The sequence below is a fragment of the Barbus barbus genome, assembly GCF_936440315.1.
Source record: "Barbus barbus genome assembly, chromosome: 14".
NCBI lineage: Eukaryota > Metazoa > Chordata > Actinopteri > Cypriniformes > Cyprinidae > Barbus > Barbus barbus.
The window spans coordinates 22,550,001-22,563,219 of NC_136742.1; the positions used below are offsets into that span (position 1 = coordinate 22,550,001).

General features: G+C 35.7%; 1 protein-coding gene across 1 annotated transcript in view; it reads left to right on the forward strand.

Annotated features, from left to right (window-relative positions):
* Positions 1-13,219, forward strand: part of LOC306880621 (myomegalin-like) — a 66,384-nt gene that overhangs the window by 18,250 nt on the left and 34,915 nt on the right. Inside the window, exons 4-5 of the mRNA XM_079434254.1 lie at positions 8,474-8,587; positions 10,786-10,862. Of these exons, the coding sequence (XP_079290380.1) occupies positions 8,474-8,587; positions 10,786-10,862 (191 nt within the window). The remainder of the gene's footprint in view (positions 1-8,473; positions 8,588-10,785; positions 10,863-13,219) is intronic.

Genomic DNA, 13,219 nt, shown 5'->3' on the forward strand with positions numbered 1-13,219 from the left:
TTTGAATGCCAGGAATTGTATTTCTAAACTAACCCAATGCGTTCTCTTAGTCGCAGTGTTTAAAAGTCAGCTGTTAAAAGCTCAAAACTGACACTGTACGCAGATCAGCTATAAAGGGCATATTTGTTCCAACTGCAGAAATCTATGTTGTCTATATTTCAAAGGCCTGTAATTTCTCTTTTCAGTCAGTGAATCCACACAGACAGATGCTGGAAGACTGCAGTGACCTGTGGAGGTCTGGTTGTTGGCATTTTTTCACATGCTCTGGTTTTAAAGAATGACTGCTCTCTTTGTTTCTGAGCTCCGTTTGATTCGAAGCAACTTTCTCAATCATGTTAAGCAGAAATAGACAGAAAACAAAGAGAGTCCGAAGGGAAATTGTGTTGTACATGTACAATAGCATCCAATGCAAAAGTCCATGACAACTGGCATCGGTTTTCGGAGCTGGTTGAACTTGATCCCATAATTTAGTCTCACCATAAACACGCTGAATTAAAGGCAGATTTGGTCTTTGAAGTGCGATCGAAAAACCAGTGTTTTATTTTGCTTCTTCCAAACAGAATTCAGCCTGTAACATGAAATGCTCGTGCAGAGAAGGTCTTGTTCTCTGTGTTTACGGTTTACTCTGGGAAAATGCCTCACTGGATAACTTGTGACACAGTAGTCAATCTCAGTCGCTTTTTGTTGTACTTCATTTAGGAAGGCTGGTATGATCACAGTGACTTGATTTGTTTTATAATGACTTTTATGTGTACATAAACATAAGTGATTATTCTTTCACTAAGTGATTTTTCATTTGAGATGAGATACTTCTGTTAGATGTAAAAAGCTGATTTCTTGTTTGTTATTTAGCTACAAATGGTAAAATCTTGTCAATATTGCAAAATCATACAGTGATGAGAACCTCTTAGTAACAGCTTTGTATGAGAAACAATGTGTTTAATTTATTTATTTATTTTAAATTATTTAATGCTTCACAATTGTTCTTGTTTGCTTACATTACGTTATAGTGCATCAGGACTTTTTCAATGCTGAATGCTGTAAATTTGTTTATGTATGTATACATTTATTTATTGTATTTGAATCAATAATGTGGTGTAGCATATTAAAACACTGTTGTTGCTGTTGGTACATTTTTTTTATTGCTTTTGAAAGGTGTCTCTAATGCTTAAAAGGCTTTTAAAATAACTTTTAGTATATTTTAAAAAGGAATTTATTCCTGTGATGCCAAACCTGAATTCTCAGCAATTTCTTCAGAAATCATTTTAATATGCTGATTTGTTGTTTAAGAAACATTTCTTCTTATCACTGTCTGTTATGCTGCTTAATATGTTTGTGGAAACTTTGTTTGTGGAATGTTTGTGTATGAATCTTTGATAAAATAGAAAGAAACTGCATTTATTTGAAATAGAATTCTTTTTATTTGTAATATTATAAATGTCTTTACTGTCACTTTTATTTAATGCATCCTTGCTAAATTAAAGTATTTCTTTTGAATGACAGTGTACTTTTTTTTTTTTAAAGGAAATGAACTAAAATGACAAAAAAATCATTACGATAAAAATAATTGTAAAAAGTCAATCATAATACATAATAAGTAATAGAAAATGTAAAAAAAAGAAAAAAAAAGAAGTGGTCTAAGGTTCAGTGTTTCCTATCCCAATATATATTTGACCTTCACCGGCTGATTCAGTTGCACCTGCCTGTAAATCTCTGGGATAGGTGAAGCCTAATATAACTTACCTGCACACACTGCTTTTTTCTCCATTCCTCTGTTTCCACTAGAGATGTTGAGATCACTTCCTCCCCTGGCAGGAACTCAGAACTCACACCTCTGAATATGTTTTGACGGATGACACAAGAGATGGAAAGAGAGAGCAATAAGAGCGAGAAAGTGCCAGGTTTTAGATCTTCTGCCAGTGTAGTAATACCTTGGCACAACTTTCCATCTCTCTGTTTTCCCCCTAATTTTCTCTCTCTTTCTCTCATATACTTATTTTTCCTCCTAGGAATGGAGAGAATATGACCAATGTGGCATAGAAAACATGTAGTAGGCCTAATTTTAAAGCATGTTATCACATGTGGTTTATAATCAGTTATCATAAGATTAGGAAAGGTCATGAAGTATGTTTTAAGTTAGCAAAAGGGCCTTGGGGTCTCCGAGACATCAAACATGAACGTGAGGCTTAAATGTTAAGATGTTCTGAAAGAACCAGAGACTCGCTTCACTCCGCATGATGAAGTGATCCCTGTTTTCTCTGATGGCTTTTAGAGTTGACTGTAGAGCTAAATCTTTCTTTAAAACTCAGATTACTGTCCTGCCTCTCATTACTGAAAACAGATGTGGAAATAATGAATCGATTTCAATCAGAAAGTAATATGTGCTGCCATCGAAGAGATGATGTATAATGTATTTCATGTGAGTCACAGCGAAGTGGCTTAGCATTAATAGGAATTTAGCAAAAGGAAGAAAGATGTGAGTAAACAAATTAACAGACAAAGTTGGAGATGAGAATAAGTCATCTTGTGTAGTTTGATCATTTTGCAGCCGTTGTTGTGCTGAAGCCTGAAACGAAGCCCAGGGTCTCAGCGGGAGTATCGGTCTGCTGAGTGGATTGGAGCTCAACGCTGAGAGCCATCCGTCACACTCCATGCCCAGGGACGTCCACATTTCCCTGGGTAAAATATCACAACCCTGCAAGGGCCGGGGAACTCTGGCAGGAGCATCAGATCTTTGGCCAAGAGGCTCTAGTCTGGTATTCAGTGTCAAGCTGAAAAGTAATCTCACTGTTAAAATGTGTGGTTTGGATGCGTAAATGGCACCAGGATGTGATGTTCTAACTTAATTTCCTCAAGACGTTACTGCAAGGAAAGCATCTGGAGTCCAACTGAGCTGTGCCGTATCTCAGTATCAAAGTGTTGTCTCTTGAAGGTTTCAATGTTTTAAGGGTCTTTTTGTTTCTTAGACTACGTACACTACCGTTCAAAAGTTTCAGTAAGTTTTTTTTTAAAGAAGTTTATATTTTTATTCTGCAAGGATGCATTAATTGATCAATACTGAGAGTGAAGACCTTTATATGTAACAAAAGATGTTAAATTAATGTTTTATTCTACAACTGGTGTCACTGTTGATAATAATAAGAAAGTTTCTTGTTCACAAAATCAGTATTTTAGAATAATTTCTGAAGGATCATGTGACATTGAAGACTGAAAATTCATCTTTGCCATCACAGGAATAAATAACTTTATTTTAAATTGTAATAATATTTCAAAATATTACTGTTTTTACTGTTTTGATCACATAAATGCAGCCTTGGTGAGCAGAAGAGACTTCTTTTAAAAACATTTTAAAAGTCTTACCGACTTTTGAAGGGTTATATAGCTACTCTGAACATTTTCACTCTGTGACATCTGTTGACACCTTTACCTTTGCACTGGGCATCGTTTATCCCATTAGCTCCTTGGGTGTTAGTTGCCAAGGCAACTTTGCCTCATAAATGATGCCTGTTCCTCCAATAAAATGTTGAATCTATATGAGGGACCTCGATTTTTTTTTCACAAAAATGTATTCCCCACTGTAGGGGGCCGGGGTACTGGTTTGGATACAGAACCTGCTTTCTGTATAGCAATGTCGGAGTGTGTGTTTGTCAAATGTACGTCCAGCGTATGCTTTCTTGTTTGTCTGGGAGTGCTTGTACTTGCATGTTAGACCCAGTGGGCCTGGCATAGACTGTGGAAAAGTTCTCCCCTCGCCTCACTATGATGCTGGCAAACGGGCTGAGGCTCTGCTGTACACGTACCACTAGCACCATCCTGTGCCATTGCATCTGGAAATTATTTACCAATGAGAGAGGAAGAGGGGGAGTTGTGAATGGAAAAAAAACAGAGGTTGCATAGGGGGAATTGAAAAAAGGTTTGAAAGAATTCACCTAAAACTGAAAATTCAGTCCTCATTTATGTCATTTTAAACTCGTATAACCTTCTTTATAACATGAAAAACAAAATATCCCCCATCAAAGTGATTCACATGACTCTTATGCTATATTTCAAGTCTTCTGAAGCCATATGGTACCTTTATGTGAGGAAAAGACTGAAAATTAAATGACTTTCAACTCCCATGGAACACAAAAGATGTTTTGAAGAATATTTTATGTCCAAACAATGAAAAAAATTGGACCTCACAGAATTTCTTTGTTTATTCAATGTGCATTTTTCAAAATATCATCTTTTGTGTTCCTCAGAAGAAAGCAAGTCCCACATGAGTAAATCCATTTTTGGGTGCACAATTTCCCTAACTCTAACTTTTTTGCATATTGAGAAGAATTGTTTTAGATTTTTATTCATAAAACAATAGCATGAATCCAACTTAAAGAGAGGTTCCCATCCACCTCCCTTCCATCTATCTTTTCAGTCTCCATGGCAACAAGAAGGATGTCCTGTGGAATTGGCTCCGCAATCTGGGCCTCTGTAAGCTCAGCTTCAGAAAACCCTCTAAGGGCAGAAAACACATGAAGATGCAGTAATGAACTGTTGCTGCGCTCATCCGTCAGATGTAATGTGACTCAATGTAATCATTACATGAGATGATACAACAGTAGTTGTAGATTCTCAGCTGTGTAGAGCGGAGTGGCCGTGACTGTTGATTTTCTGCTTGATTTATATCTGTGTTAAATAGAGCGCAGGCTCTGAGCTCTCAACCCTCTCAGGCTTAGCCTGTCAGGCTGAGTTTCACACAAACACATCAGCCATGTGCTTCGGTCATCATAATTGCAAGATTCAAATAAACAAAGAAATGGTCCAAAATAATTGATGCCTTTATTGAACTGTAAAATTGTAGCTAAAATAATTTGTTCTGGATTTCATTTGAATCAGATGAGAGATGTTGCAGGCGTTCAGCGTGTTTATAGCACATCAGGCTATGTTTTTATAGCATTATCTAAAGGCATTTCCCCATTGAGCCCAAAGACCACATTTGCATTAATTGATTGTAGAATTATGAAATGAATTATAGGAAAAAATATCAGCTGGTATTTAGAATAATGCCTCATTATGCCTGTTTTTACATTTAGATTTCATTTGCAATCACCTAACACTCAAAGTAATGTAAAAATCAATCTTTATTTTTCATACTGTACATTATAATGTTGTGATGCCTAAATTAACTTGTCACATTTAAAATGATCGATTTTGGTGTTTCATTTAATTAAACAAAATAGTATAGATTTACACACTACTGTTCAAATGTGTTTTGGACAAAAGCCTCTTATGCTGACTAAGACTGCATTTATTTCAACCTTTTTTTTCAGGATTCCTTGATAAATAGAAAATTCAAATTTAAAAAAAAAAAAAAAAGTCATTTGAAAGACATTTTGTAACATTTGTAATGCTTCCTTGCTGAATAAAAGTATTACTTTCTTAAAAAAATTTACTGATCCCAAACTTACTGGTACTGTAACATTGGACATTTGTTAGTTATTGGCCATACATTAAAAATAATTAGTGGCTTATTTTGTATTGGCCGATAGAAATTTTGGAGGAGAAGCATCAGATTTGTAACAATTTTTCTCAAATAAAATGCAGCACACTTAAGCAAAAGTCTCCATTTGTTCTTCATGTAATCTTACTGCTGTCTATAGAGACTCAGGGCTTATAAAGTGATCTCATTTGTTAACACAAAAAGAAAACGAGAGATTAAATCATTTGTGTTTGTGTCTTATGGCACCGTGTCCTCTTTTCACATCTTCTCAATTCTTAAACCATTTGTCATTGCAGTTTTCCGCAAAAAAAACAAAAACAAAACAAAAAACAAAACTGCCGGATACTGATAAGACACGAGAGAAGTGAAGCAGCATTTGGGACTCATGAAGCGAGTGTCTCTGACACTAGGCACCATGGCAACGTTAAACCGTCTACAGTAAATGCAAATGAGGGAGACACAGAGCTGTTCATGAATGCATTCCTGCAAAGAAACAAGAACAACCCTGGCTTCATTAGATGTGCTTCATTGCAAACTCCTCATTTCTTTTATAGCTGTTCTGTTATATTTTTAAGAGATTGTAATCATAGCAAGATGAATTTGATGAATAAGGCTTGGATTTAAATGTACTGTGAGTCTGGGAAATATCACAGGACCTGCTGACTGAGTTTCTATGGTTGTTCCTCATTGTCTTTATAGTTATTATAATGATTAATGGCTTCTAGTAATGATTAATATATACTTTCATTCCTAATTTCTAACCAGAACTCCATCGCTTACAGTTTTTCATCTGGTATTACTTTTATGGCAGACAAATCCCTTCATTTGCATTTTTTCGCCATGTGTAATCCTTTAAACGACTGTTTCAAAACCAGTTCCCATTAACTTGCTCATAATATCAAATCAGTCAATAAGAGTCAGTCAGTCAGTCAATCAGTCAGCGCTGGAGATTGTGTGCATATGAACCTCAGTACAGCACTCAGAAGCTCACTGTCTTTGGTCTTCTCATGTCAGACCTCTGCCCCGTCAAACAGTGACAGAAAGACAGAGTCCAGACGCCAATGTGTCTCTTTACAAACATGTCAAACCTCCCATTTTCCCCCTACAACGGAAAACCTCAGACCTGCAGAACTCAAGTTCCCTCGCTGACAGACTGAGCAACACAATCATTTATGTAATCCAGTCTCACTGCCTCTAACAAAGTCAAATGCATTTGTCGGTAAGACTGAATCCAGATTTTAAAGAATAGGGTTTGCCTTACATTTAAAAGGCCTAGGGCAATACATTTATGTGTGAGCCCCTAATGAGGTTTTAGTGGGGTCCAGTTGTCAATCCTAGTCTTTGAGGTTTAGTCTGCTGTGCTTTTGTGCATATGCAATTTCCCTTCATAATGAAATCAATCATATTCAGCTTTCCTTACTTAAGCCATCTATTGATTTGTGCTATTTTGTGCAGTCATTTTTCATGTAACAAAAACTATTTTTGTAGCTTGAATTGTGAACCACAGGAACAGAAGGCAGATGCTCCCAACAGAGATGCAGATAGCATGTGGGTCTTTTTGAAAATATATATATATATTTTTTTTTTAGAAATAGTGAATGTGTCTCCACATAAGTGTTCAGCTTGGTAATGTATATGTTGGTTGGGGTTGGTAGAAGCTGTTGTTGGTAGACAGTCCCAGTCCAGAATTCCTCAGTGACAGCTGGTACAGGACACCTCCTGAAAATAACCCTGAAAAGTCCTGAGTCTTACTAAAGCTCACTTTAAGTTAAGGGCCATACTGCCCTCCTATGGTTAAACACATTAACAAATAAACATAAAGTGCATATTAACATGTAAATCAATCTCTAAATGGGTCATTCTTCTTATTCATATATAGGATAAAGTATTAAACTCATAATAAAAAAAGATGTAAACTATTCCATTCAAAGGTTTGGGGTCTGTAAGATTTTTTTCAGTAATGTTGTGAAATATCATTGTAATTTAAGATAACTAAATTTTCTGTTTTAATATATTTTCAAAAGTAACTTATTTCTGATGGCAAAGCTGAATTTTTAGCAGCCATTACTCTAGTCTTCAATGTAACGTGATCCTTCAGAAATCATTTTAATTCGAAAATTCAAACGTTTATATTAAAAAACAAATCTTTTGTAACATTATAAATAGCTTAAATGTCAATTGTGATCAATTTAATGTGTCCTTGTCAAATTAAAGGAACTTCTAAAATGAAAAACTGTCAATATATTAAGAAACATTTCAGATGTTTCTTCATTTATTCTTGCTCTAATCAAAACACTTTACATTCTAGTAATCTATAGAAATATCTCTTATCTAAAAAAATTTTAATATTAGCATATTTTTTTAATTAATCTTTGTGGTGTGCTTGGCAGTCAGATATAGTCGACCCTAATGGTTTTGAGTAAAAAGGACAGCATTCATGCTTATTCACATTCATACTGAAGCTCACAGCAAAAACGGTTTGAGAGAAACTTGAGGAACAGGTTTAATTTTAGTAAATATTGTCAGATAAAGGTTGGCAGTTGTAAATCCAGTTGAATCTAGTTGAATGGAATTAGAAGTCAGTGATTTTTAGCACGTAAGCCTCCTCTTCCCCTTCTGTCTTTTTTATTATCCTGATCAGTTAACACATTAAGCATGCCTGTAATCCTTACAGTTAATACTTCTGGTGGCTGTTGAAGTAAAAAAAGACCCCCTCCCCATATCAATCTGACACCCCTCCTTCTGCACACACCATGCATGGGGTAGACCCCTTTCAGGAGGAGGACCCTCAGTGTGTCACTTGCAGTTGATGCAGTTTATGTTGATGTTGTTGTTCTAGTATTAGAAATCCTACTACATATAGTTGGCTTGTTTTTTATATCTTTAACTGCATGTAAAGAGCGTGTGATTTAGACAGTATGGCACAGGTATGAGGTGTCTGAGAACCCCAACGTGACAAGAACGGTCATGTTTAACGGCTACCGTACTATTTCACAGCACCTCAATGATCTGAAGAAGGAGAACTTCAGCCTCAAGCTTCGCATCTACTTCCTGGAGGAGCGTTTCCAGCAGAAATTTGAGGACAGCAGCAGTGAGGATGTCCACCGCAGGGTGAGTATCACTGGGCTACTGTGAATTAAGCTGTTGACATGACTGTTACCTTGAGGGAAAGTTAACCGATTAATTTTGTCCACAAATTATTAACCAATTATTAGCCACAAATGTCCATCATTAACCAATGTATATCCAGAAAATAGATTTTTAGCACATTTCTTATATTTTAGCAAAAGTGATGAAATGTAAACAATACATGAAAAAGCAAAAACTGTAAAAGGTAACAAGCAAAAATATCAAACCATTGTTTTGTCGAACAAATATTAAGATTAATGAATGCATAAAATAAATGTATAACATTATATCTGTCACTAAATTTCCCCTGTTTTAGTACAATTTCTTTCTGTTGGGGGATGACAATAAACATTTGCACATGTATATTCTAGTACTGCGGCATTTGTTTTGCTGGCTTGGCAAATGCAAAGGCCTAAAATAGCCTGCAGACTGACAGTCATCTATACATTTGCAGTGCACAACAACTGCAGCCTGGAAATGTGGTTCTGTTTAAATAAACAACATTAATATGGATCAGCAGTCTGCTGCAGCTGTCACAAACTGACTGTCAGCACGGGAAAAACTGGATTATGGGTAGAGTGGTAGACTGGATGACTCTGGTTGGGTCTGGTTACTGTGAGGAAGTATAGGTGACACTGTCTAGCAGCTGTTGTCCATATTCTAATACCAATATGGAACACACACACAAAAAGAGTTTATCACTATATTTAAACTTATTTTCTCTTTGCATGTAGAGGGATATACAGGTCCAAAAGTCTGAGAACAGATTGAAAACTGTGGTTATGAAACCAAAACTTTTTGAATGTAAGGAAAACTTTTTGTAATGAAAAAATATTGTAACACTTTATTTTACGGTGTCCTTGTTACACGTTACATGTACTTACTATTATAGTAACAATAAATTATGCATAATAACATGCAAGTAACCCCAAGCCAAACCCTAATCCTAACCGTATAGGTACATATAGTTAATTCAAGTTTATTTGTATAGCGCTTTTTAAAATGAATATGAATTAATATTACTCGGTACTTAAATATATAATTATACTGTAAGAAGGATACCTTAAAATAAAGTGTAACCATATATATATATATATATATATATATATTAAATACAAAAATGCAAAATAGAAGAATATCCTTATTCCTGTGGTGGATATAATATTTATGCATGTAGCATTGATATTGTAATGAAAACTTTTAGAGCATACATGATCCAACAGTCTTCAGAGACTTGATTGAACAATTTGATTCATTTTTGATTAAGTTTATGCACGATTTGACTTAAAATAGCTCTGCTTAGGTGATACTCAACTGATACTCAACAGAAGTTTGTGTGTGCAAACAAAGCCCAAAGATGCAGTATAAGTGCCAAAACTAGGCTATTTTTATGTCTGACCTTTTCAAATGAACCTGATAAAACAAATATTAGTCCCACTGACCCATAAAGGCTACACAAATCATTGTGTAGAACGACTGATATATGACAGCTGCTCCTGAGTGCTGTCATTCATCAAACACAGTTTTACGGGCAAACGTCCCTGAGGGTTATAATGGGATGTGTATGTATAATTTCAAAAACAAAAAACCAGTACACACACAAAGTACTAGGCACTGATCTCATGCCAGCTACACTGAGTATCTGGTGGTGAGAGTTAAAAAAAAAGTCTCTGTTGCTGTGGCCTGGTGCATTGTGGGAAGGAAAAAGTAGAGAGGTTAGGTTTGAGTGCATGTCAGAGAGAGTGAAACAGCAGGTGGTTGGTGTCTCTTGTTCTATTTTAAGGTCTCCCCACACCCATGAGACTCCAGCTGCACGTGCAGAGACCTCATACCGAGCTCTGCAGACTCAGCAGAGAAGATCCGATGAAATATTTACAGCTTTCTTTTTTACTCATTTTAATGTAGCATATTAATTGCATGTGAATATTTTCAGAAAAAAAATCTGTTAGTAAAAATATTGTTGCATGAATTTCTAATGGAATATTTATGAGTTTATTATAATTGAACAGAAAACACAGAACATGCAAACTCACACACTTTTCATGCTTTTTTCTGAATGCAGTACATGCAAAAGCACAACAACAAAACATTTTTGTCCAGATCCTGCATTACAGAGCTAGTTTTGCTGCATAAGGAAAGTAAAATGAGATTGCAATGACTTTAAAAACTTTGTTTTTCAGAACATTGAGCTGAAGGTTGCGGTTGAAAGCTTGAAACAAGAACTCCAGGAAAGACAGGAACTGCTTGACAAGGCCCTGTAAGTATCAAACAAGAAAAATAGATGCTTTATATCTTTATAAAGTTGCTGTTGACAGATAATTTATGTCTGTTACAGTTAGGCTACATTGACTGCAGAATATGGTTGTCAGTCCTTAGTGCTAAATCCAGTTACACAGTTCAGTTATAATTTAAAGAATAAATGAATGAAATGAACGGACTGAGAAATGAACTGAGTCTTACACCTGCATTTTAAAATGATTTAAAAATCAAATCTCTTAGAAAATACAGTTTATAAGTCCAAAACACCAACCATGTTAAAGTAGACTTTTAGTTGTTCAGCTATATAAGGATTTTTTTTTAAAATATTTAGATAAATATTTAGTTTTACTGCTATTGACATCATAATGTCTTCATGTGATTAAGAGTGCAGATAGTGAAGCCAAACGTAATCTGGAAAGGAGTTAAACTGGCTAAAACAAGTCTGTGTTCTGTGAATGGTCTGTTCTTTAGTCTGGTGATCCTCTCTCTCACCCAGAATGCTGGTCTGCTGCCAAATACTATCAGCATGTAACTGCTTCTCATATGCATGTGCAACTAATCTTGCTGACCTGCCAAATGCAAAAGGCCAGAGCTCACTGCCAAGTCCAAGTTGGACGTTTATCGGTTTTGGGGGACAGAGCAGAGTGCCATGATGCCCTTTGAAATGTGCACATGGTCCTGTAACACTTTTTGTTGACAGAGAGGATAACTGAGCTCCTTTTTAGAAACAAATGCACACATACACTACCATTCAAAAGTTTTGGTTCAGTAAGATTTTTATTTAAACATTTTAAAATATGATTTATTTCTGTGATGGCAAAGCTGAATTTTCAGCAAACATTACTTCAGTCTTCAGTGTCACATGATCCTTCAGAAATCATTCTAATATGCTGATTTAGTGCTCAAGAAACATTTCTAACTATCACTGTTGAAAACATTTGTGCTGCTAAATATGTGAACATTTTTTATGACTATTTTTGTGGAATTTTAAACATTGTAAAGTCATGTCACTTTTGAATTTAATGCATTCTTGCTGAATAAAAGTGTCAGTTACCCCAAACTTTTGAATGTTAGTGTGTGCACTACACAAACACACTTGCGAGAAGAGCTCATTCATTCTCAGTAAAACACACAATGAGCAACTCAATCCTCACATAAGCGGGGTTGAGTTTCATACTTGACTTTTTCTTGTACGGTCGGGTGGAAGTGTGTCAGTAATGTATAAATTTACAGTAGGATCCGTTGGCCTTGGGGCGATCACCTATAAACGAACCCCTTCATTTGTGTTATTCTTCAGGTGACATCATTGTTCTGTTGAAGGGCCGGTTGCTATGTGTCATTTCCATCACACAATCTGTTCAGTTCTGATGATGTGTCTGCCAGTGACCTGAGTCTGAGTCTTGACCGTCAAGTAAAAATTCCCCTCATAATTTCTCCTCATGTTTTCCTCATACCTTCCTCTAAGCCATCGTTCCGAGCCTCAGAACTAACATTCGGTTCTCTGAGGACTAAAAATCAAGCAGAACTGAATGATATCACCTTCCAAGCTAAATGACATGCCTGTAGGCTGTGATTACTAACACTAACTGATGTAGCGGCTGACCAGGACGATCGCTCAGATCGCTCATTGCAGTAATGGATGTCTTGGCGCGGTGCAGTCAAAAAACCCTGAGGTGCCGTTTGCTCTTGATCAAACAATTACAGCAGGGTCAGTGCCGCAGCCATCATCACGTTCAAAAACAGCTCCGTTGCAATGCAGTAATGGAGTCTGGAAAAGCTGTTACGAGGTCCTCGAGAGGGTTCTAGAGCGCTTCACTGAGAGGCTCTCATTGACATTCCACAATACTTTAAGTGTCAGAGCAAAAAGCAAAGATTGTTACAACTCACCTTTGTGACACTTCTTTTGCTTTAATACTCTTTGGAGGATTGAAAAATGAAATGAAACTCTTTTACAGAGTCTGAAAGATCTGTACTTAGGGACAAAGATTAAATAAATCAAACATGACCACTCGCAGCAATTAATCTTTTGACTTTTCCCCGAAAGGACACAGATAAATCTACCTAAAACATTATTTATTTATTTTTTAAATACAGGTTTTGCATTAATTGTTTTAGAATTATAAATTATAATTATCTAGAATTTTAGATCGAAATCATTTATACTGTTTTATAATTTTTTATTATATTTACTATATTTATAAATATATGTGCATTATTACTATAAACTTACATGATCAAATAAATAAATAAATAAATGTTACTTTCTAGGGGTGAATTCACTTAACATTTGTGCCATTTTAGGTGCTGTATTTCATTGTAAACTCCTGCATCCACTCACTAATCACAGTACAATTA